Genomic DNA, 25,384 nt, shown 5'->3' on the forward strand with positions numbered 1-25,384 from the left:
GACAGGGCAGATTTTGGGGTGGAGACAACTGCTTGTTTTGGTTTCTCTTTAAAGCAATCCTCTACAATGAAACCGACTCAATCCAAATGCCTGGCTTCAAAAAAAAAAAAAAAGAGAAATTATTTATGTTCAGACTTCTTTTGGCACCAACTGTGACAAATCAGTTTCTAATTCCTCCTTCAGCTATTTCTTCAGAGCACGGTTACGCAGACAACCCTTTGACAGCTGCACCAGCACGAACAGCACCCTCCCACTCAGCTCCGCGGTGCTGGTAGAACTGCTTACAGCGAAACAAACCAGGGAACCGATTGAAGTTAAAAATAAACCAGCATTTTGTTTTGTTTTGTTTTTAAGGATCACTTTTCAGCTCAGGTCAGATCCCCAATCTATTGTGCAGCTGTACAAACAGTTGTATCAGCACAAGGTGCCAGAACTGCTGATAGTTATCCCTGTGCCTAAAGCCAACGTTTACATTCCCAGCTCAACTCTTATTTCACAGTTGCTGTAGAACAGGATCACTCACTGAGCACGTAGGGTACTTCACTGCTGCTGCCCGCAGCTGCACAGAGGGTCTCAGACAAAATGAGGTCACACTGATGAGTATCCTACAAGTATGGCATGGCTACCAAGTTCCCTTGAGCTGCTGCTTGTCCTAAGTTATATGTCATTGGGCAGTCTAAACACTGAAATAAATATAAAAACATGACTAAGAGTCACTGATGCGAACGAACAGCTTTGGGCCAAATTCTGAAACAAAACTCTCATAGAAATTGCCTAACTATTAACTCTCTTGGTGAGCTTCCATTCAAAAAACAAACCTCCAAGCCTATGTGATGTGCAGGTTCCCACTGTTTTGAGGGCTGTGACATTCAAGGAGCCGATCTGCAGTTTTACCAGTCCTCAACCTGATTTCTGTACTTCTATGTAAGTCAAAGATGGAAAACCAAACTAAGCACCAGGCAGTGATGAAACGCTAGCATACTTTAGAAGTGACCACAACAGAAAGACTGAAGGCTCTTTTCCCAAATTACCAGCTCGAATACTGCCTGAAACAAAACCAACTGAAAAACTGAAAATACTTCCCATTGGACGGCTGCTTAGCAACCTACTTGAAAGGTCTTCGTTCCCAGTTCCCTGCTTTCAGCTGGTGACAGGTACCCACATCAGACACATCACAGGCCATTATGTAAGGCTTTCTCATTGAAGACACAACACAAAAGAATGAATAACTATTAAGATTTGACTTCTAGAGCAGGGTATGAGGCATGTTAATGAAACAGCTTCAGGAAACTGAGATTTCTACAGTTCCTGTTGTGTCTGCTCTAGAAGAGAAGAATCCGTCTGTAGGCTGCTCCGCAGCCTCGCTTTGTACAAGATGTCAAATCAATCCACGAGGAGACAGAAAACTAACAAAACCAGTATTTGGCAAATCTTTTGTTCCTTAACACGCATCTCGGTGTATAGCTCCACCATGGCTTAAGTAAAACCCAAGTCAGCACTCTCCAACCCCATTCCCTCTCCTGAGTCAGCAGTGGCACTCACCCGGCTCCTGCTCAGAAACTAAGCTGGCAAAAAAAAAAAATAACCTGAGGAAAAAAAGAAGTGTTTTTGCCAGTGTGGCTTCCTGAACTGGTTTAATGCCAATGCTACTGAAAGGAAAGGGGAGAATCATCCAGCAGAGAGGAAGGCACGCAGAGGAGAAGCGGTGCCAACATTATTCAACTGTCCTGCAACCACATGCTCAGAAGTCTCACCGTGACTTTAAAGACACATTGCTGCTCCCAACAGAAAGGTCATTCAACACTCTCAACTCTCCCAGCATCTGCTTTCTGCCAGCATCCTTGCCAACAGTTAGATTAAGGTCTGATCTGGTAGGAAACTAGGTGTGCAACATAGAAAACACAACAAGAAGCTCCTTGTCTCATCCAGCCGGGTCAGGTCTGGCCCAGCTCAGCGAGGTCCTAACAAATCTGAACCAGGTGGTTCAACAGATCCAGAGCATCAAAACACAGACAGAAAACCGACTAAACATAGGGGAAGAAAGGCTAAAGCTCAGCTTCAAGTAACTGTGAAGCTGCTCTCTTACTCATCACAGTCTTGCTGTGAAATTTTGTCTGAGTAACATTTATATAAAAACAAACTTTTGCACAAAGGATTTAAATTGCATATAAGAAAATGAACAGTTAATTCTTCACACTAGGTTCTCAAAACACATCATTAATACTCCCGATATCTTATTTCCTCAAAAATAAATCTGATTGATTTGTTGCCAGCCTTACTTTCAGAGCACGGGAGCTACTAAAACATATGTATATGGGTGAGTGAGAAACAGCCCCTTGTGTTTAACTAAGGCAGGGCAAACAGCGGCAGCATGTGCAAGCAGCACTGAGGAGCAAAGCCAGGAGGATCAACGACAACATTATACAAACAATGCTGATTCAATAACAGCAAAAAATTCTTCGAAACTGCTGCCTGGGTTATGTCTGTCAGGCCCAGAGAGGGGACAGCCTCTCCAGGTACACTGAAGGTGGCATGAAGCTGGAACAAGCAATTCATCCCCTGCCTCGCCAAAAAGGGGTCTCGTGCTGTCAGCAGCACCCCAAAAGCTGCATGCACGCACCTCTCATCTGCTGGAGATCTCGCACTTCACCATTTGCTGCACGCTGCTGTACCTTAATGCTAGTGACATTGCAGGGTCTTCTCAGAAGAATTTCACTTATTCCTAAGGTATGTTTGATGACTTGAACCTGAAACCGTTTCCACATGACCGACACCTGTTTTAGCATTCCTGGAAGACCTACTTTTACCTCATGGGCACTGCAAATTCAATTTCTGTGGGTCATCTTGCTGCCATTTAGCGGTCAGTACGCTGAAGTCCAGGCTACTTCCATACAATTCTCTCCTGCAAAATTCAGAGCTGAAGCTGTCTCTCTCTTGAACATGCAAGACAGTTTCTAGCACTACTGTAGTTGGACAACCTTGCACAAGAGTAAGGTTTTTTCAAAGAAAACAGCAGCGTGTTCATGAGTAAGCACTAACATCTCCATAAATCACTACAATATCAAATCACAGAGTAGGAAGTTTATCTTAATAAAATCTGCTGACACTTAGTGATCAAACACTGGAAGTATTTATCTTTAAATAGCAACTATTATAAGATTGTTAAACATTACAAAAATTTGGTAAAGACAGCATTTCGGACTGCATTTAGCCACCTGACTTTCCTCACAGCTTTCACAAGTAAAACACGCACATGACAAAATAAGGCCAGGGTAAAGCTGCAGTGAAGAGGCACAGCGCTAAGCAGAAGCACGTGGCTAGATGTAGACCAAAGCATGCCCTAAGCACCTCGCAACTAACAGACTAACACCTGCACAGAGCAAGCCTTTGACATTTCTGAATGCTGTCTACAGAGCAAGTCCTAGACAGTGATCAGGAAATTATTTCCCTATTACCATTAATAGTGCATGGACGTGAAGCACTACATGCTGCTGTGCAGGTGAACATAAACAGTTTTGCCTTCACAATGTAATCCAAGTTAAAACATTATGAATTCTGTAGTTATGAAAAATGTAAGTTTTCATGAAGAGAAATCTTAATGGGTAGGAACACGTAAGTATACAGCAGGGCTGGGAAACAGAGATTTATGATGAGAATTAACACTTAATCATGAAATTGATGAGAATTAACAGGTAATCATTTGTCCCAAACCAGAACAGACTGTAGCCACTGAGATTAAAACGTGCTCAGGAATAAGAGAAGCATATGACAAACACAGCAGAAGAGCTTCTCAGATGCGTCTGTAAGAACACTGAGGTTTTGGCTGTTTTAGACCACACAGCACAATACCTAGGGTAAGCCAAGAGCTGCATTTTAACCAGCATGTAGAAGCTACGCTGGTAACCAAAGAAGCACAAAAGCCATAAGGAATCAAACCTGTGAAGAGATGCTACAGAAGTTATAAACATAGCAGAGCTCAACTGTATTCCTTAAGTAGTTTTGGTAAAATAGGATGACCAACAGCCTTCTGAGAGACCAGTAACTGAAAGACAAACGTAAGTAGCTTGTGGCAATCTTGGATTTTCGTATCTGTTCTCAACTTGTGAATTATGATGCTTTTAAGTGGGAAAAACAACTGATAAAAAGCTGCAGTTGCTGCAGATAATTGATTTCCACAGAAAGTTCCACAACTAGGACAAAACAGAACTTCTAATTGCTATTTTTAATTCTGCACCACCAAAAAAAAAAAAAAAAAATCAAGACAAATGTTATGTAAGACCATTAACCTCTTTGTTCATAACCGGCACCTTAATTTAGCACACTACCACATTAGATAGCATAATCTGAATTCTTAATGCCAAAGTGCAGCACCAGCTGCGGCGAGGCAGTAACGGCAGTAACTGAGAAAAGAATCCCAAAGCAAGTACCACATAATGAATTTTGGAATTGCAGTTCCTCAGGCACAAGCAGATATTCCTCAGCCTGTGCAGCCCTAATGAAACAGTACTCTTCCAGGCTGGGAATCCCCAAAAGATTATCAAGTGTTCACCCTGCACCTTCCACAAGTTGTGAAATCCACAACTTCGTGTCACTTGGAGTTTGGAGGGTGGGCTGGGGGTGACATCTCCTGTGGTATCTCACACCATTTGTCAACCCCTGAACATAATGCCGCAGGGAAAACCTTAGGGATAGGGAAGAGAAATCAAAGGACGTGGTAGGTCTGGACTGGCAAAAACCTCTGGCTCACCTGCTATACTGGAAGGTGGGTCAAACCCAAGGAGGCTGCAACCAGCTGAAAATTAAGTTACTTTACATTTTGAGCCTTTTTTTTTTTTAAGCAAGCTGGCCTCAGCATTTCACACACATCTTCGATGAGAGCTCACACCAGCTTTGACTGGCTTAAGAAGAGCCCAGAAGAGCCGCGCACTGCACACAATCGCAGTCCGGTGGTTATCGCGTGTATGCAATGACCAAGTGAAAAACAAAGCAAGGTACTCTTGAAGAACGTTCATGTCAACCTCCCCATATACACCACGAAAAGACTGATGAATTTACACGGATAAGCAACAAGACTCGTGAATTTCAGCCAAACAGACTTTTAAATACTGCCATCCATCCATCCTTATCGCGTTGTAGTAAAGAACGATGTTCAGGAGGAAAAGAAAGATTAAGAGCCTACTTTCAAAAGCTATCGTCCTGCTGTGTTGAAAGAGCTCTCTGAGTTACCACTTCACCCTCCTCTGACTCCATTTACTCTCTGCAGCATTCCCTGGTGTGCTTATATTCATACAGCAGCCATCCAGACCATAATGTCCCAACTCACCCACAAGAACTCTGTGGGGCTGGACACTGGAACAGGCATTGTCCTGAGGAAGCAGCTGCTTCCACCATTCGAAGACAGAAAGGCAGCCTAACTTAGCCGTGTTTGTTCTGTCTGTATTCCAGGTTGTCACAGAAACCACAGGTCTCTTTGCAGGACGTAAAACCAACTCACTGGGGAGTTGCACGGCCCCATTTCTAACATGCTAGACAAAAGCACCTCTCCCCCATTGTTGGCAAGGCCGAGTAACTTTAACACGGGGAAGCCAACTCCATGAAGAGCAAGCCTGGGCCCTCCCAAAAAAACCTGAAGTTTCACGGAGAGACTTCTCAGCTTTAATTCAGAAGAATTTACGAAGTGGAATAAAGAACTAAGACTGTTACCCACACAGATGCAAAGCAGCCAAACTGCTCTAGGTATAGAACTGACAATGATTTCTAATGCCTCCGTGTTCTCGTGGTCTTTACATGCATAATATCTCAGTACAAGATGTGTGGGAGGGGTAAGAGAAAACTCAAAGCTGTTTTAATGCTCCCCAAGTGAAAGGGGAACCAGAAGACAAAACATTTGTGGCCAAGGTCACTGCTGCAGGTTTGTTGCATCTCTTCGTGCACGCCCACACTGCCAACGTGGTGGCAATGCCTGCTGTGTCTGAAAGCAAGCACAGAAGCGTAACACAAAAACAAAAGTACATTTTTATCAGACTCCAGAACTCCTAAGTCTCCCCTGCCCCCTTCTGGGAAGGAGGTGGATTTGAAAACTTCAGTATCTATTTGCAAAGATAAAATTGTTTGCTTGGGCTAACAACCAAAAGGAAACCCAGAAGGTGCTTTTGCCCCAAGCAGGACTCCCTTTAGCAAGGACACGGGTGTAATTAAGCACATCTCCTTCAGCAGAGACGGACTCGAGCTGGGTTTTCTCCACCCACACGCTAAAGCCACAGAGAAACTTGTACCTGCCAGAAAGCGGCCTGACAATCCACAGCCCAGCTGTTCTGACTAAGCCAATTCGCTGCTCAGGTTGTGATGCAGACACGCAATGCAGACTCCCTGTCCTTTCCCTCCAGTATCTACACCCCTTCCCCAAAATGAACGGGGAGATAGCAACTACAGCAAAACTTGCACAATATGCATTAACTGCTCAGAAGCCTTCTCCACAAGTAACGGAAATTGTACTCTATCAAGCTGCTGACTGAGAGCTGACTTCAGCAAAAATCCCGTTGCAGTGACTTGCCAACCTTTATCTCGAGATCTTAATGCAGAAGACAAATAAACCTCATCGGGGCCAGTGGAGAACAATTCTCCCACCTGCTTCTTCCTCTCACCACGAACAATGAAAATGTGCTACCATTTGTGCATTTTTGCATTCCACAGCACTAAGAAAGAGTTCGGCTTCCCCTCCACCTCCAGCATACAGCCCCGCAATACACTGCTGCTCCGAAAACTTCCCCAGATAATCAAGTACTCTTCTCTTGTCCTACTTTACCTGTGGGCTACTGAAGAAAGACAAGCAAAGACCCCACGTCCTGCTCCCAGCCATGACAAAGGGAAGGGGCTTTCCAAAGCCATGGAGCACAGCGACTGTTAAGCAGATGTTTAGGAGCTGTAAAGAGAAACCTTTCCCATTTTGAAGAGGGAGATCCTGCAGTAGACATCCAGGAACCCTACCATGGAGCACACTGAAAACTACATGCTCTGTGCTCTCCTTCCCCATTGCAGATTCAGGTGATAAGGAGCAGGCACTGACTCTTGCACTCAGGAAGCAGCACAGATGTTTTGTTTCCTAGGAATGAGGACAAAATCTAGATGTAAACCTATCAAGTCTGAGAGTTCATCAAAGCCAAACACCAACTTGCCACAAAGAACCATCACAAGCGAGCTAATGGCTTCTTTAACGCCTTTCAAAACCCACATTTAATTTGGCTTGCTTCAAACACTCTGTAAAGCAACTTTACAATTATTACGATATGCTGTGGACTGTGACACCACTCTGATCCATCTCCTCCTCAGATCTATACACTGCCTTTCCCTGAGCTGTCTGAGAATTAATTACATGGAAAGGAACATCATTAGATAAAGGGATTCCCAGCAACTGGCTTCTTAAAGGGCCTACAGGATCTCTGCCTTCCAGACATCTGAAGCAATGCCCATTCAACACCACTCATGCTTCTACAAAGAGGACAAGCTTAAGATCCAAATCGGTAAACAAGCCAGTACTATGCCCAACTTCTCACTCGTGTCCACAAACAGATGTATGTTTAGCTACGGCACGAGTCTCACCTCTCTTGCCTGTGGTCTTGCCACCACTAGACCACATCAGAGGAGCATCCTGACCTGCCAAAGTTCTGCCAGAACTACAGATGATACACAAACAGCACCTCTGAGCAAAAACAGATGAATGCTGTGACCTTAATACACTGAGTAAGTTCCACCTATCCCTCCAGGTAACGAAAGGCAGGAACAGTACACTTCACAGCCTCACACCACCTAGAATTTCACTACCCGAAAAGACTTTAATCTGACATACCCAGGCAGATATACCAAGGCATTTGTGCCATCAGAGTTGAGTTTGAGTGCAAAAAGGCAGGGAGGTCACTTGCATTACAATTTTCTGTCTGTCCGTGCAGGTAAGGCTGAACAAACATTTTGCTTCAGCTATGCCTGCACGTTTCCCCACACAGAAAAAGTGAACACTTCTATTCAGCAGGCCCCAAACTGCATTAAAACATTTAAAGCCAGGAGAAATAAAGCAATTCTTACACCTCCTCACTGGAGTTTAACTGATCAGAAAAGTGCCCAGCTGACTTGGTTAAGAGACTCTTCAGATAACCATCAACCACATGAGGTGATCTAAACAAAGCAGCAAGATGCAATCAAAGAAAAGAACCAGGAATAGGTCATTGGTGTTGCTGAAACCTGCAGTGAAGCACCAATCTTGGTCAAACCACTCAGTCCTGGTGTTCTTTAATCACTGGCAAAACAGCATTTCAAAAAGGAACAGCAGGATAGTCAAGAAAACTATCTGCATACAGTTTTGAAAAGAGTGCAGTTTGGAGATCACTTTATCTTCCCCAAACCCCTTGCATTCCAATTCAACTTCATCTTACCTGATAGTTAATTTCTCAAGACCACAGTGATCTGTGGCACAATCCATCTAAACTTGAGCAGAGTCTGTTCATACAGACCAAAATTAGGGCACTGCTGCTTTCAAGTGAATGCAGTGCTGTGTTTGGCCAAAGAATCAAAGCCTTTAGCAACTCTTCTGCTCAAAACAGCATAAACGGAGAAGGACAATCTAGAAGCACATCAGTTCCACAGAAAGATTTAGGAGCATAAAAGCAGGATTATCCAAACAAACTCTCTTCTCCCTGGTAAACAAGTTCTTGTGCCAAAAGCAGAAGGAACGGCTGTTATCTAGTACTTTCTTCTGCTAACATCGTTCAAAGGCACTGACACTAAAAAAAAAAATCTGGGTCTTTCTTAAGCAGCTGAGGAAGGTCAGGGAGGCAGGCAAGCCCAGAGCAGCCAGATGCACTGTGCTCCACGCTATAATGCCTTTTAATGCCCAGGACACAGATTAACTTATCATGAGAAAAGTGACCTGCAGGTTGCTCTACGATGCTGAGTAGATACACAATCTGGAATAAATATAACAAGGTCTGCAAGGAGAGGTAAAATCTTGTTATTAGACCAATTGATAGAGGACTGCCCCTTACCTTTCCTCCCTTCTACCCTCCTCCCCCCTCCCCCTTTAAAAAAAAAAAAAAAAATTATGGTTAAAAAAAAAACAAAAAAAAAAAACAATTGAGAAGTTCTCCACTGGAGTCATACTTTTCTACCTACTCACACAATCCTTTTTTCCTTGGAAAGAGTGCTGGGAGCTCATGTGCTAGTCACACTGACAAAGCAGCAGTCACACCACTGTCTCTCAATATCCAAAGCAAAACAAGACTTTAAAAGCCTGGTTCTACCACTGTAACTGTATCTACATTAAGGGATTCCACTTGCAGAGCTGCACTAGCAAGGATGAACGTGCTGATTAATGCAGCTGTCCCAAGCATTTGTAGGAGAAACAACCTTATAAGCACATCCACAGGGATTTAAAGCCACTTCATCGCATTGCAAATCTATGCCCCTTACTTGTCATCAGTTTAATTTTCCTAACCAAATGACCCTTTAGCTGATTTAGTTTGAAACTGGCCACAAGGCAAGAAGAGCATTTCATACAAGGACACTCCCGCATTCCCAGTGACATTAAAAAATCCAATATGGCAAAACATACATACCATAAAACTCAGGGTCACGAAAGGGATTGTGATCTACGCCTTTTGTTATTCTCTTACCTTTCTAGTGATTAGCATAGTCTGCAAGACACTCAATCACTCATATTGAAAATCTAGAGTAATTCTGGTGTTGTTCTGTGGCTATCAGTATGCTCTGGAAGGTGAAGGACAAAGAATTGACACAGATGCCCCCAGCCACTCGAATGAAAATGAAAGGCAGCCTGAACCTGAGGCTATTTTCTCAGAAGATACAGGAATAGGACAGCTAGTCACAGCTTCAAGCTTGGCAAGATGCTATGCGTTTTGAAGGGCAAAAAGCAAAACCTGGCATTTAAAATGTCTGCAAGATCATTTTACCAGACCAGGAGCCAGCACTGCTATCCTTTGGTGCTTTCTTCTAGCAAGCCTCAGACTTCTCATGAGCTCAACACAACATGGGCTTTGCAAAAAGCAATACTGAAGGAAAAGAGTGCTCCTAGATGCCAAAACAACAGTCCCTGAACACAATTCACAGCACTGTATTTTTAAGCTCCTTCCAAAGGAAAGAGCCCTTTAATACTCCAAGTCTTCACTATTTCTCTTCTTACTCCATATGCCAACACCAGACAGCAGGCCTCAGAACTCTACCACAGCAGCCAGTTCTATGCTGCAGGTCTGAAACACAAAACTTCTCCTTTTCAACAGAAGAATCAGACGAAGCCTATATTTAGCTTCCTATTCACTGCAGCGTTTGCACACAAGTTCTTATAAACACTCTACAGGTCCAACTTCCAGTATCTTATCTAGATGTTAAGCTGCTTAAGCAGAGCTCGAAGCTCTCTCCAGCGAGAATGCCAATTGCAACTGAGGTCACTGGCTAAGTAACAGAGCTCTGAAGTCAAAACAAAAAGTCATTTGTTAAATCTGATCTAAAGGCAGATTTTCTGCGTCCACGAGGTGCGACATCTGCATGTATATATATAAAAATGATTTTTACCACATGTGCTAAAAAGGCACAACACATATCCATGTTGAGAACACAGGCTGTGGCAAGTTCACTTTTAATAGCAGGTCTGTCCCAAGTGTATAAAAACCACCTTGATTTTTCACACCTTAGATTCCTCTAAAGCTACCAGAACCTCATGTTGCAACTTCTACTAAGCACCACTCTGCCAAATCAGGTGTCTCACAGCCAGCTGGGTTACTGGGGTTGCAATAAGTCACAGGCCAGATAGATGTAGCTAGGGAAAGCAAATTTACTCTTCTTCTTCTCCAGTTCAATAGTGTGATAACAGCTGTCAGAAGCGTAGCCTCTCAGACTGAAAGACATAAGCTAATAAGCACTATGGGTAAAAAAATAACACAGTTCTAAGAAGACAGTAAGAAAACTGCAAATGAAAGCAATTCTGAAACAACAGACTGCTTTCTGCTCACAAAAGAGTCAAGCTGTCCAGCTCACTACTGCATGACACCGTGCTTACCAGAATTTCTAAAAGGTATTGAATTTTCTTCTGGTTGTCATATCACAATAGGATGAAGGAAAAGAAACGGAGCCTGGAAACACTTCACAATCTAAACTGTAACCTTTAATTGCTAGGTTTCAGGAACACAGAGTTCATAAAGAGATTGGTTTACTTCTGCCTGGCAAATGGTAGATCTAGTACCTTTAACAACTTTAACCAAGAATATTTGGGTCAAGCCACATTTACAAACAAGAAATCATTTTTCTAAGACTTTGGTATTATGCAAGCCAAACCATCAACAGTTTCTCTTTCTTTATTCTCAATTGCTGAAACACACATGGAAGTTTCAGTCCTAAGGATGCTACAGGACTAACAAACAGACCACAGTAACAAAGATGCATTTGATCTCACTTAACTAAAATAAGGAATAAACAACAGAGCAGTTTTCTGGAGAAAAAAAAAAAGAACAAAAAAAGAACCCCAGAGTGCTGATACTACACGAGAAAAATAGCAGCATGCACAGCACCTGAAGAATAAAGAGTAGAACCTATTTGGAACCAGTGCTACCTGTTCTGCCTGGCTAACAGTGTTAGCCATTTTCTCTCGGTTCTACAAAAATAGAAGATATTTAAAACACTCCTGATAACACTTGTTATTCGGATTTAGCTTACATTCACATTTTAGTAAGTGTATTCAGGTCAATGTTTGTGATAAGAACTGCAAAAAATTAAGACTTCATTACATAAAGAAGATTTATACCCAACCAAAGAAAATGCCACTTGGGCAGCTTAAAAAAAACAAATAAATCCACTGACAAGATTCAGTCCAAACAGGAAATAAAGCAAACCATTCCAATATTTTCAAGAGCAAGGATGCCCACAATTATCTTGCATACAGTCGCACTTCATCTAGGCAAAAATCTGTATATTCATGATTAACCTGACGTGGGCTTTTGTTTTCTTCAACAACTTAACTCCACAACAATCTACAAAAAAAAAAAAAAAAAGGAAAAAGTGTTTTAACATGAACTGATCCTTCAAACTGCTTTAACAATCCTTTGGAGACAGACTTAGAAGTCTGAGGATAAGAAGGCCTTTTTTATTTTCCACCCGTGTTTTGCACGAGAGTCAACCCCCTTGAATCTGACAGGTATGCCTCCTCAGGTTTGCTAACGCAGCTTTACCCATAGACCAGAGTTTGGAGGAAAAGCAAAGTGTTCCTTCCACTAGGCAGCAGCAAACGTGAGGGCCTTCCAAAGCTCCAGGACTTGGCTAGTTTTGCTTACACTTCACAACACTGCTGCGAGCACCACAAGAGCACAATTACACTTGATGTTCCACAATGGCTGCGATGGCTTCGTGGAAGTTCCTCCTTGGTTTGATTCTGCCACTGCAACACAGGGCTACATCGGCCCCATGGCTTCTCTCCCAAACCCTTCCTGCTTTAAATAACTCACTAACATCTGCATACTCTGCTGCGCTGGTTTTGGTGGTCAAAGCTGCTTATCACCTATAGTTAGCTGTAATGAGATCACCACTGCCCTCCCCACGCAAGCTTAAGCTGCTTAGACAGTACTGTCAGAGGACGCAGAACAAACAGCCAGCCCTACCTTCGTGTGCCTATCTAATGTTTCTAAACTCACTTTTAGAATGCTTGGCAACATTTCAATACCAACAGTGGACAACTGACCTGAATGAAGGCTGAGGCACTATTTTATTGAAATTCACCAACAGTTTAAAAAAGGGGAAAACACAGCTCAGCATACGACCACATAGAGGAAAAAAAGAGCACCATCAGAGCAGAATGTGAGCCATACAATATTTCAGCTTTGAATCAGCACTTGAACCTGCCACAAGTCGGCTGTGACAAAGACACAGGAGGAACCCCCGCAGAGAAGACACTGTACCACTCCTCTCTCTCTGCCCCAAGAGGGTAGCTGTGGAGCTTGGCACTTTTGATCATTGCCCGCTGCAAACCAGGAAAGACTGTTAGGTCCCCAGGCCAGGGTCCTCCCCACCAAAGAAGTGATCTGTGCAACACAACCACTACCTAAAAGTGCAGTCTCTTGAGAAAATGAAAACATTCAGGTCTGTCTGGCAAACAAATGCTTATACCACAGTTACTACTACTGAGTCATAGCTCTGATGATAAAGAATCAGTGGAAACAGCAGGTATAGAGCTTCTTTCAAACTCAAAAGACTCAGAAGAGCACACAGCAACCTTTCAGCCTGGAAGACTCACAAGCCACACTATTGTCTTTTACCACACCGAACTCAAAACAGAAAGGAAAAAAAAAGAGAGTGATCAAGTTCTGAAATTATCGTAAGGAAATTGCAGCAATTCAGGCACCTAAATGACCAGAATTGCTAAAGCATAACAGAGTTGTCCTCCAAATCCTGGCAGCTTACTTCTTATTATAAAGAGCTGACACTGATTTGATTTAAAGTTAACAAATGTAAGACAGGAGTGAGCTTTTCACTATGGTTTATTGCATTCACCTGGGTGCTCCTGTAGTTTCCTCTGAAGACGAGAGCATACTTCCTACAAATCATACACTTGAAGGATAAAATTATGAAATGAGAGGTAAAAAGCAAGCAGCTAAATTCTCTTTGCATCATAATTTCACATGGCTGCATTTGTATTCTGGGCAGAACAGAAAAGTTACCTTAGAGATGTCACCCAAGCTCTCTCTGTTGAACAGTCACTGGGATACGGAGCCAACCTCTCACAAGCAAGAGGGAACAGGATGCCAGAAGCAAGTCAGCCTGCAAGATGTTGTACGGAAACAAGTTAGCAAGGACTAACTCAGCTTTTGTTTAGAGCTTTACCTGCTTCATCAGCTCACAATGTTTGAGATCACCCTGCCTCTCAAGGCGGGGACTAGAGCTCACTGTGAGCGCCCTTCAGGACACAAATACTCTCACAAGCTTGCCAGGGCTCTGACAAATTTATGGGGACCGCTGATCCCAAATGCCTCCTCCATCCTTCAGCTGAAAACAGCCAACCAGCAGGTGGGGCAGAAGGGGGTGTGTGTCTGCTCTTCCTCTGGCCTGCTGGACAAGACAGCACACTGATGGGTATTAATGAAGACAGGTTGAAGCAGAGCGCGTTAAACTGCAGCAGCTGAGCAGACACCGCTGCAGCTCCTGGTACCAGGGAGGGAACTTTTGGCAAAGCAGCAGTCCGGCTGCTGGAGGAGATAACCTTTCTAACGACAAAAGCTAAATCAGAGACGGCTTATCTGCCAGAGCTCTCAGCCACACATAGCAACATCCTACCAGGATAGACATTAAGGCTCGTAACCTCTTTTACTGCTTTTATCAGATTTGGTCGGCACCAATCTTCTACTAATATAATTACGGCAGTTACACCGTGTTATTTTTAAACAGAAAAAAAATGCACCCATGTCATCAGTACTGTGGGTATCACTGCACAGAGAGGCATCCTGTAATGGCAAAGCTTATTCCCTTTCTCCAAGGGAAGGGGATAAAACCCTTTTTTGTGAATGAAACTGTCCACATACTGACAGCGGTTATGCAAAGTAAAAGAAAGCTTGAAGACACATGTCTGTTACACACAGTTAATGTCACTGAAAATGCATACAGAAATTAATGAAGGCAAATAGCTTGCACCTCAGTGCTATCTGCTGGGCAGTTAGCACCTGAAGGGGAAGCACAAGCACCCCAACATGCCAACGGAGAGAACAGCACCCACCAGACAGTACATCTATCTCCTCGAACAGCACACTGGGAAAGCCAAAAATAACAGCTGCTGCCACATCGGAACAGCACAAGCACTGCGTACAAGCACTGCCTGCAAAACAGAAACTAAGCAGCCACGCAGTCACTTCTTCTTCCTCCCCCCCCCCCCCGCCCTTATGACAGCAGCAACAAACCTGAGATTAAACACTCGCCCGCATCCTGCTCTGCATTCCTGTCACAGCAGGAATATGAAAGGAAGACTGCCAGCTGCTCCTCCCTGCATCTGAGGGGTTCCTTCAGTTTACAGCGAGGAATGCAAGCACTTGACACAACTCTCGCAGAGGTTTGTGTCGCATTTTTGTTTTCACTTCTTGTAGCTCACCCATTGCAGAGCTCCCTAGGGACCCCCTGCATTTAGTAGCCTGGTTTTTGATCCTTCTCAACGTCGGAACCAACAGCAGTTGTTTGTAGGCAAGTCACATTACGAAGCACAGAGCTAGGGCTCTGCCGAGCTGCCACACACAAACTCTGTGAGTTCAAGCCTACATCCTGCCCAGCACCGCCACTGAGGGCGTGACACTGCCAAAAGTCAGAGGGAGGAACAGCAGTTTTCTGTCAGTACGAACTCGCAGCCTTACAAGATGATAAACCCCAGCACCAGCACTGAACTCTGATGCTCACGGCTCAAACGCGTTACAAGCTAACTCGCGATGGGCAGATTTGTGCAATCCAATGGCAGCAAGTGAAGTGCCAAGGTTACGGTGCAATGCCTGAGTAACGGCTTCATAAAAGCCTCTGTCACATTTCCTACGGCTTCAACCACAGATGAAGGAAACACACCTCCTTCTCAAGTAAAGGCTGCAGACATTCAGCTTCAAACTTAACACCTACATTTCTTATTCCGAGGAAAACCACAAGACAGTGCCACCTGATCACCCAGTACGCCATTCAGAACTCCCCAGATCCACAGCAGCCTTCAGGAACAGAGGAACCTGCTAAAAACTGACATCTAGAAAGACAAGTGATCAACATCTGTGCAAGCAGCTGATGATCCACTAAACCAAGAGACTGCATCCTGTAAGCAGATGGTCAGCAGACAGCTCCCAGCCTGGACAGGACTCATCACCTCGCGCTAGTCAAGCTCCACAAGGTCACATTTTCAGGGTTTGATAAATGAACAAGCTCCATGGGGGGGGGGGGAGGGAACAAGAGAAGAAAAAAATAACTAGAGAGCTTAGAGTGGACAAGAATAGCGTGCAACTGCACGATTAAGAACAAATTGTAATGCTTGTTCAGGAGGCTAATTAACTGATTACAGCTGCCTGTACAACTTCAGCCTGGGCATTTTTTGACCTCTGAATGCTTGCTGTTTTAACCTTGACTTCTCAATATCGGCAACAACAATACGGAGTAACTTGCAAGCCTGTTGGTGCGACTTGTACAGTCTACCACACAGGGGATGCCCCAATGGGCATCTAGTTTTGATTTTGCTTTGCAGAATATTTGACCAGAAGGCCATGCCCAGTACAGCCATCCTTATGACGAAGCACACAAAGACACTACTCAAAAAAGCAGCAAGACGCACAATCGCTACTGTTACGTTTCTCCTAATCACTAAATCCTTTACACCTTTGTGTCTGTACATATTGATAGATGTTTATATGTCTATAAAACATTGTTGCAGCATTCCACTCACTGTGCATACCACTGAACAAGAGTACGGCCCGGTTCCACCACCAGCCACTCACTCCCACCATCACCTCACCGCCAGCAAAGCCATTTACACACACACGCAGCTGGAGGGAAGTGGGGAGGGGAGTCTGTCTTCTGCTTGATCAGCTCCTTGGTCACACTGGTAAGTCAGTGTGACCTGGGAGCTCAGGATTCCCACCGGCACAAACACTCCAGCTGGCACCAGGGAAAGGGCAACACCCTCCTGGGGGCCAGGGTCTATACTTACTTGAGCTTAAAGTGGCTGTGGAGCTACACGCAGAAGGTGCTGCAACTGAAACTCTCGGTGACTGGAAGCAGATCCCAGAAACTCCCCCTTTCTCATTTCAGTGAATCGTGCTCACTTGCTCTTTTTTCTATGTAAGAAACACGCAGAACTGCCACCAGGGCCCTGCTGGAGAACTCCAGGATAAGCGATCCCAGGAAAAGCGCGCACAGTGCTCAGAAGAGGACAGCACCCTTCCCACCCATCGGCTTCAGATTCCTGCTGTAACGACTTCAAACACATTCAACTTTTGCCTCAAAGAGCTCAAGATCCCTTCCCCTGCTCTCCCAGAAGTCCTATGAGAGTGGAAACAGAGACTCTGCCATAAAAAGGACACCTCAAGTTCTAATCAGGATGGCACAGGTTGTTGAGCTAGACAGCCAGAAACAGTTGTGCTGAAAGAGCTAGGGAGCAAATAAAACGCTTCCTAATGCGATCAGATGAAAATTCAGCCACAGGACAACTCAAAGAGATGGAAAGTAAGAGTTTTACGTGGTTGAAGCAACAACCCAATGCTACCATAGTGTGTCAGAGTTGATACTTGATCTTTTCAAAGCCTACCACATTGCTTCCAGCACCGATATAAAGCACTTGCCTTAGGGCAGTGCTACGTGAACCCAACCACAGAAAAACACCTCTCGATCTCAGCGACAAGGAACTGTTACATAGGATTAAGACGTCCCTAATTGGCTTGTTTAGGGTTATGATGACGACACCTAATAAATGATGCATCTAAACCTCTTACCAGCTTCTGCCAGATTTTCTGGCAAAAAGGAATTAAAGCCCTAGTTCGGGGACGTATAACAAGAACATGGCATTTTCTCCCTTGAAAACCTGATCATAAGCACATAGATCAGTTATCGGCCACACGCGGTAGTTCACTAGGAAGACTTTGCACAAGATGTTGTGGCACACTACTTTGTGACGCAAACTACGCGTTACCTTTACAAAAATCAGTCAACTGACCCCAGAAATGTTACTTCGAGAATAAATAAAGACCCATGCCCACACCACTATGGCATCAGTTAGCGCTTTGTTAGCAAAGGTCAATCTTTAGATTCATCTCAGGAGGGCTTTAAATCCCAAGGTAAGCCAGATAAATCTGAAGCGAAGGAAGCAGAAACACAGTGAGACAGGCAGCACACACTGAAGCACACTGTGAGAAAGAAAAGAGAGGCCTTGCTGATTCAGAGCTTTAAGATGGAGCCTGGCATCAATGTAAGTTCACAACAACAGAGAGCCCAGCAGCGCTCAGTACCACCCCTCCCAAACAAGTCCTGCTCAGCAGCACAGGGGAAGGCTGCCGGGTGCAATCCAGCCCCTCAGACCCAGCAGAACATCTGACTGCAGGGACACCGAACTGGCACCTCCCGGCAAGCCAAGTGCGGGCGGCTTGGTGACATGCAGCCCGCTCCCTTCCCCTGCAGCAGGGCGCAGGATGAGCCCCTGGCCCCAGCGGCTTCCTCACCATCCTGGCCTCATGTCAGCAGCGCGGCTCGCCGGGCTCCTTCCTGCATCAGCCTCTGCGGAGAGAACGGCACAACGGGAGGGATGCTCGCTCTGCGGCCGGGCACGGGGCCGCGCCTGGGTCACCCCCCCCTTCACGGGGCCGCGCCTGGACCCCCCCCATCCCCACAGGACCCCCCCCATCCCCACAGGGACCCCCCCCATCCCCACAGGACCCTCCCGCTATCCCCACAGGACCCTCCCGCTATCCCCACAAGCCCCCCCCCATCCCCACAAGCCCCCCCCCATCCTCACAGGCCCCCTCCCATCCCCACAGGACCCCCCCCATCCCCACAGATCCCCCCCACCCTTCACAGGCCCCCCCCCCGTCCCCACAGGGCCCCCCTCATCCCTCACAGGACCCCCCCCCCGTCCCCACAGGGCCCCTCCCGTCCCTCACGGAGCCGCACCCGCTCCTCGCCCCCCTGCCCTCACCCCCCACAGCCGTCCCGCCCGTTCCCCTCAGCTCACCGGGGCGGCTCCGCCCGGGGGCTGCAGACCCCGCGCCCCCCCCCTCCCCGCCCCGTGCCTCCGCCGCCGCCCGCCGCCCGCCGTTCCAATCAACAACAAGATGGCGGCCGCCGGCGGGGCGGGGCCCGGGCCCGGCCGTCATAGCAACCGCGCCGTCCAAAGCCCGCCCCGCCGCTCTCCGAGCCAATCGGGAGCCGGGACCCACCCTCCGGGGCTGTGCTTCTGCGTCCTGATAGGCTAATCCCGCCGTCACTCCGCCCGGAGGCCGCCCCGCCCCTTTCCGTGCGCGGCCCGCCTTCGGATGGCCGCGCACGTTAGGCACACGTGACTCCGCCCCACGCCCCGCCCCCTCTCCCCCCTCCCGCGGGGCTCGCCGTCCCATTGGCCGCCCGCCGGGGGGGCGCTGGGCCAATGGGCGCGGCGCTGCCTGAGGCGCGCGGCCGTTGGCGGGCGCCCCCCCACGGCCCGCCTGAGGCGCTGCGGCCCCCCCCACCCCGGGGCCGCCTCAGCGGGGCTGCCCTGAGGGGCGCGTGTGCTAATTAGTGCCCAGGCTAATTAACTGACCCGTGTGCCAACCACTGCCCAGGCCAATAAAGTGACCCGTGTAATAATCAGTGCCCAGACCAATACAGTGACCCATATGCTAATCACTGCCCAGGCTAATTAAGTAACCCGTGTGCCAATCACTGCCCAGACCAATTAACTGACCCGTGTGCTAATCAGTGCCCAGGCTAATTAACTGATCCCTTTATTGGTGGGGATGGTTCTCGCAGTGCCATCAGATGGCTCCGGTGCAGAGCGGGGCGAGGCGGCCGGCCGGAGGACGACCCTGCTCCTCATGGCCCCTGCTCCGCTCCACCACGTCCCGGGAGCTGCTGGAGGAGGGCACGCGGTCAGGGCCCCGCCACGCAGCGAGTCCCCAGTGTCACCAGTCCTGGGCTGTGCCTGCTCCCAGTGCCACCAGTAACCCCTCGGGCCGGAGCCACCAGTAACCCTTCCTCCAGCGGGTGCTGTGCCGCCCTGCCCCAGCCTGCACACCCACACGGCCGTCCCCTGCCCAAATCGCCCTCCTGCTGCCCAAGGGTCAGGCAGAGGCAACCCACGGACCACAGCCAAGTGTGGGGGGCATCAAACACCCCTTGGATGCCCTATATCCCTGCCTGGCTGTGGGGACGCTGCAGAGCCTCATGGCACCCACCTCTCACCCAGGAGTGGCTTGCTGGGGGCTCGGCTGCTGCGGGAGGAGCAGAAAGTGGCTGTGAGCCTCGGGCGGGCCGTGTGGCACCGTGCCGTGTGGCACCGTGCCGTGTGGCACCGTGCTGTGCCATGCCGCGGGCTGGGGCTCACCTGCAGGCAATGCTCCGTGCCAGGCAGCCCAGGCTGGCCAGCAGCAGGACGCCGGCCACGGTCAGCACGGCCACGAACCAGGCTGGCGGGTGCCACACCGCCTCGGTCCGCATCACCACCAGCGGCTCCTTCCGTGGTGTCTGCAAATTTGGGGGTGAGGGGGGCCGGGGGCCATTCCCCGACAAGGGGCCGCTGGCCGCAGGGCACCGCTCACCGTGCGCCGGGTGGTGGTGCTGGGCGGCACCGTGGTGCTGCGGGGGGTGACGTGCACCACCAGTGCCATCACCACACTGCGGGAGGCCCCGGGGCCGCCCCGCACCTCCACCAGCAGCACAAAGGTGCGGGGTTCGGCCAGGCCGTCAGGGACGTAGGAGAGGGTGCTCCCATCCAGCCGAAAGCGCCCATCCTCGTTGCCTGCGTGAGACAGTCTGCTCAGCACCATGGCCGAGGTGAGGACACAGGGCTGGCACCGCAGCCTGGCTGCTCCTCACCTCCAGTGATGGTGTAGGACAGCGCGGCGGTGTCAGGGTCACTGCGGCACGCCAGCTGGGTGACAGGCTGGCGGCCGCCTCTCCCGGCCGTAATCCGCAGCTCCTGCACCTCGGGGGTGCACCGCGGCTCAGGCACAGCCTGCGGGGAGCGGAGGTGGCCCTGCTTCATCCTGCCCGGCTCCTGCAGCCCACCCCAAGGTGGACGCAGGGACGCGGCACCGTGCTCGTACCTGTAGGCGCACGGCCACAGTGCACAGGCAGCTGTGCCGGGCCGCTGGGTCCAGGTCGTTGTGGGTGTCCGTCAGCCGCACCGGCAGCCGGTAGCTCGTGCGCCGCGGGGAGCCGAGGGGCCCCACCACGCGGATCTCACCTGTGGGGTGGCGTCAGTGCCGGGCACCTGCGGGTGCTGGGGGGGCACACAGGGGCTGGGGAAGGGGATGGGTGCTCACCGCTGTGCGTGTCGATGGAGAAGGGCTGCGTGGGGCTGGGGCCCCCCTCGAGGCTGTACTCGAGGCTGTCTGGCGGGTAGTCACGGTCGGTGCCGTTCACGTACCCCACGACGCTGCCGAAAGGCGCCGTCTCCAGCACGGTGAAGGTGAGGCCTCGGGGGCACTCCGGTGAGAATTCATTGACCGGTGTCACCGTCACGAGCACAGGCACACGGGCTGTGAGCACACGGCGGCTCAGCCCCACTGCCACCATCCCACAACCCGCCCCGCACTGGGCACACTCCCCTGGGGACACGGGGGCAGTGCCACCAGCTGTGTGCCTTTGGGGGAGCATCACTGGGGCCACCGGAGGGGAGCGCTTCCTCTGCTGTTTGCGGTGTCCCAAAAGGGCTTTGCCCACCCTACTCTGATCTCTCCTGGGCACAGGGGTCGTGGGCACTCACTGCTCCGCGGGGGCTGTCCCCCGGCTGTCACCACGATGGTGGCCGTCAGCTGGAAGCCCAGCGCAGCCATGGCCTGCGAGTCGTAGTCCAGGGTGGTGTTGACCTGCCGAGACACGATGTACCGTAGGGCCGGGTGTCCCCCGGAGCCACTGCCACGCTGTGCCCAGCCTGATGGAAGGTGCTGGAGGGTCCCTGTGCCCCCAGGAGGTGCTCGACATCCCCAGCCCTGCTCACCTGCAGCTGTGGCCCCTCCATGCGGAATCGGGAGCGGGAGCCTGGGGGCCCCTCCAGGGCATAGCTCAGGGACCCCTCAGCACCAGCGGGGCTGGCGCACCTCAGTGTCACCAGGGTGCTGCCGGGGGACACCGTCTCACGCACCTGGGTCCTGCAGCGGGGCGGCCGGTGGCTCAGCTCCGTGCCCTGGGCACAGAGGAGCATTCCCCTCCCGGCATCCCCCCCCCAGAACCGTACACGTAGAGGGCAGGGACGCAGGATGGTGCCTGCCGGTCCCTCCCCTGCACGGTGACGTTGATGGTGGCGGTGGCCTGGTCGGCAGGCTGCAGCGCGTTGTAAGCCCGGACGAGGAGGCGCACGTGGGCCACCTCCAGCCGGGACGTGCTGCGGATCTCACCCGTCACTGCGGGAGGCGGCGCAGCCTCGTGTCAGGCACGGGGATGGGGACAGGGTGGCCCTAGGGGTCCCCCAGTACCCCCTCGCTCACTCTCATCAATGGTGAAGAGCACTGGCACCACGGGAGAAAGGATGGCGTAGCGCACATTGTCCCCGCTGGCCTGGACCTGCGTGACCACCTCCAAGGGGCCGGAGCCCTCGGGCACCGTCACGTCCCGCTGCGGCTCCCTGCGGGGACGGGTGGCAGCGTGGCGTGGCCTGGTGTCACCAGCACCTCTCACCCAGCCCGGCCCCACTCACAGGATGGTGACGCGGGGACGGCGTGACGGCAGCACCTCCACTGTCACAGCCCCGCTGCAGTTGTGCCCGTGCTGGTCTGTCACCTCAATGTCCAGCCTGAAGGTCTGCGGGAGTGCCAGGGAGGCAGCCCCGGGGGGCACCGGGGACAGCGACAGGGACAGCAATGGGGCAGGGATGGAGAAGACAGACAGGGACGGGCAAGGCAGGGATGGGGATGGGGGGGGTGTGGGGATGAGATGGGGACAGCGACAGAGGCTGGACTGGGGATGGAGAGGGACGTGAATGGGGCTTGGGATGGAGAAATAGGGATGGGAATAGGGATGGGGATGGAGATGAGGCCAAGGAGATGGGAATGGGGATGGGAATGGGGACAGAGATGGGGACAGGGATGGGGATCAGGACAGGAGTGCAAACAGGGGCACGGGTGGGGATGGGATGCCGAAGGGGACGGAGCTGGGGATAGGGACAGGGATAGGAACAGGGCTGGAGTGCTCTTGGGGCATGGGAGGAAGATGCCGAGAGCTGCAGGCAGTGCCCGCGAGGGAGGTGGCAGTGCCGTGACAGCAGGGGGATGCCGGTGCCCACCTGGGTGTCCCTGCTGGGGCTGAAGCCGCTGGCGGGTGCCAGCACCAGGCCCCGTGGGGTGAGCGTGAGCGGTGTGCCCTCAGTTCTGAGCCGGAACTGCAGGGGGACAGCACACGGCCGTCCCCAGGGGTGGCTCCCGCTGGCAGGGGACAGGGGACAGGGGGCTGCGGGCACTCACCGTGAGCCCGCCGAGCGGCTGCGGCAGCACCGTGTGCAGGGGGGCGCGGGGCGCCACGTCGGCCGGCACCCGCACCACGTCCCCGCCCGCGCTGGCGAACGGGGCGTCACAGCGCAGCACCTGTCCCGCCGTCACCCAGACGAAGAGCCACCCTGTCACCTCCTCTTTGCCGGGGCAGGCAGCACGCAGCACCAGAGTGTACTGGTTCACCCGGTGGGCATCGAGCTCGGCACCAGCACGCAGCGTCACCTGCCACGAGGGTATGGTGCCCAGTGGGGTCCCCGTGGGCTCCCGCTGTGCACCGTGTCCCGCAGCAATACCTCTGCCCGAAAGGTGTTGGCGGGTGTGCCGACGGCGCTGATGGCGATGGGGTTGAAGGGGTGGCCAGGCTCAGGGGTGCACAGGGTGACGGTGGGGGCGGTGGGGGTGTTGGGGGCGCGTGGCTCGATGCACAGCAGAGTGACGTTGGGGCTGCCTTGCGCGGTGCTGCAGGACACGGTCACCTCGGCCACGCGGGTGCCTGGCGCCGCGTCCTCGCTCAGGGTCACCACGCGGGGCAGGTCGGGCAGGGCTGGCGGGACACCGTGGGGTCCGACCCCATGTCACGTCGCCGCCACGCTTGGGGACCAGCGGCTGCTCCCCGGCATCCCCACGGGCACGGTGGCCCTGCCGTTCTCACCTGTCGGCCTGACAAACATCCCTGGAAAGAGCCGAGTGTCACCCAGCCTGCTGGGGACGTACCGGCACCGCCCTGGGGAGCCCTTTGGGACACCCCAATAGCACCCCAAAGACGTCCCCAAGGCACCCCAGAGGCGCCCCAGCCTCTGAAGCTGCTTGGCACACGGGGGCACCCTTGGGGACCCTGCCCCGTGTCCCCCTCCTCTCGGGGTCTCCCCGGGGGTGCCTCCGGAGCCCCGCGGCCCTACCTGGGGCACCGAGGAGGAGGAGGAGGAGGAAGGCGAGGCGTCCGCGCGCACCCATGGCTCTCCGGCTGTTTGGGGCAAGCCGGGGCCCGTTGCTACGGGTGCCCGGCACCACCCATGCCCGGCGTCACGCCGGCCACCGCGGCTCCCGGCCCAGCCCCGGGGCGGGGGACACGGCATCGCCGCGCCGCCACCGCCCCGACACCGGGGGGACCGGGCACCCGCCGAACCCGGGACGGCGGCGACAGCGACAGCGACAGCGGCTGCTCCCCGTCGGGGTCGCGGAGCGGAGCGGGGGCTGCAGTTTCCCGGCCGGGACCGCGGGTCGTGCCCGGGCGGGCCGAGCGGGGCCCCGGGGCGGCGGGGCGGGGCGGGGCGGGGCGGGGCGGGGCCGGTGCGGGGCTCGCGTCCCGGCGGCTCCCGTTGGCGGCAGAGCCGGGGCCGAGCCGCGCTCCGCGGGGCCGCTCCGCCACCGGGACCGGCACCGGGAGCGGCACCCGTGGGGGCCGGGGCCGGGGCCGTGCCGGGGATGCTCAGCGCCCGCCTGGACGGCGGCCTCGGCCAGCGCCGCGCCGAGCCGGTGAGTGCCGCGCCGGGCACGGGGGGGACCGGGCGGCGCCGCGGGTGACAGCAGCGCGGGGACAGCGGGCAGGGCCGGGCCGGGCCGGGCTGTCACCCCGCGGGGGGACCCCAGGGACGCGGCGTCGCGGCCGCTACCCGGTGGCCGGGCCGGGGGCTGCGGGGCCGGGGCGCTGCTGCCGGGCGAGCGGCTCCGCGGGGCGGGCGGGCCGCAGCCAGCCCCCCAGCCAGCCCCCCAGCCAGCCGCCCGGCCCGCCTGGCTTTCCGCGAGAGGAAAGCGGCCGGAACACCCAGCTTTTGGGTGCAGACAATAGGAATTCGAGAAAGAGGAGCGGCCCGGCCGCGGGGACGGAGCGCTCCTTCCGCTGCCTCCCCCCTTCTCCAACTCCCCCCGACACTGCTCCCGCTGTCCCCGTCCCCCCCCGGCAGCCCCAAACTTCGGGGGTCCCCACGGCGGGGGGCGCAGCTCGGTGGCGTCCCGGCACTGGGGGGTGGAGGGGGAGCACCGGGGCGGCGGGGGCTGCTACGTGCCGCGGCCCTGTGTCATTTCCCGCAGGCACGGCCGGGGCCGGGCGGCTGCTTGCTCACCCGACGTGCCGCTGCACGCCGCCCGGCTCCGCGCCGCAGCCGCAGGAAAGCGGGGCCCGGGGCTGCGGGCGAGCCGAGGCCTGCGAGCCCTGCGCGGCGCGGGGGCGAAGGCGCTGACCTGCCCTTTCCCTGCAGCGCCGAGGCCGGGAGCAC

The 25,384-nt window shown here is 52.3% G+C and overlaps 2 protein-coding genes across 4 annotated transcripts in view; both read right to left on the reverse strand.

Annotated features, from left to right (window-relative positions):
* The window catches only part of IP6K1 (inositol hexakisphosphate kinase 1), a 33,905-nt gene extending 15,128 nt beyond the window's left edge, over positions 1 to 18,777 (reverse strand). Inside the window, exons 1-3 of one of the 3 annotated variants that reach the window (XM_032194365.1) lie at positions 18,719 to 18,777; positions 18,210 to 18,264; positions 13,710 to 13,809 (exon numbers count right to left, since the gene is read on the reverse strand). The gene's annotated coding sequence lies outside the window, so the exon portion shown is untranslated. Of the gene's footprint in view, positions 1 to 13,709; positions 13,810 to 13,988; positions 14,051 to 18,209; positions 18,265 to 18,718 lie in introns of those variants that run through there. The other 2 variants (XM_032194367.1, XM_032194366.1) reach the window with 2 other exon arrangements.
* A 1,126-nt stretch (positions 18,778 to 19,903) lies between these two features.
* Positions 19,904 to 23,839, reverse strand: CDHR4 (cadherin related family member 4). The gene is made up of 15 exons (XM_032194230.1): positions 23,821 to 23,839; positions 23,462 to 23,712; positions 23,142 to 23,390; positions 22,964 to 23,059; positions 22,379 to 22,482; positions 22,170 to 22,306; positions 21,920 to 22,085; positions 21,683 to 21,833; positions 21,449 to 21,551; positions 21,006 to 21,221; positions 20,787 to 20,926; positions 20,557 to 20,695; positions 20,280 to 20,479; positions 20,066 to 20,205; positions 19,904 to 19,952 (listed from the first exon to the last, which is right to left on the reverse strand). The coding sequence occupies exons 1-15, from the start codon at positions 23,837 to 23,839 to the stop codon at positions 19,904 to 19,906; spliced, it is 2,160 nt and encodes a 719-aa protein (XP_032050121.1).
* Between the last annotated feature and the right edge of the window lie 1,545 nt (positions 23,840 to 25,384).

This window comes from Aythya fuligula, chromosome 10, assembly GCF_009819795.1.
Source record: "Aythya fuligula isolate bAytFul2 chromosome 10, bAytFul2.pri, whole genome shotgun sequence".
In the NCBI taxonomy this organism is placed as follows: Eukaryota; Metazoa; Chordata; class Aves; order Anseriformes; family Anatidae; genus Aythya; species Aythya fuligula.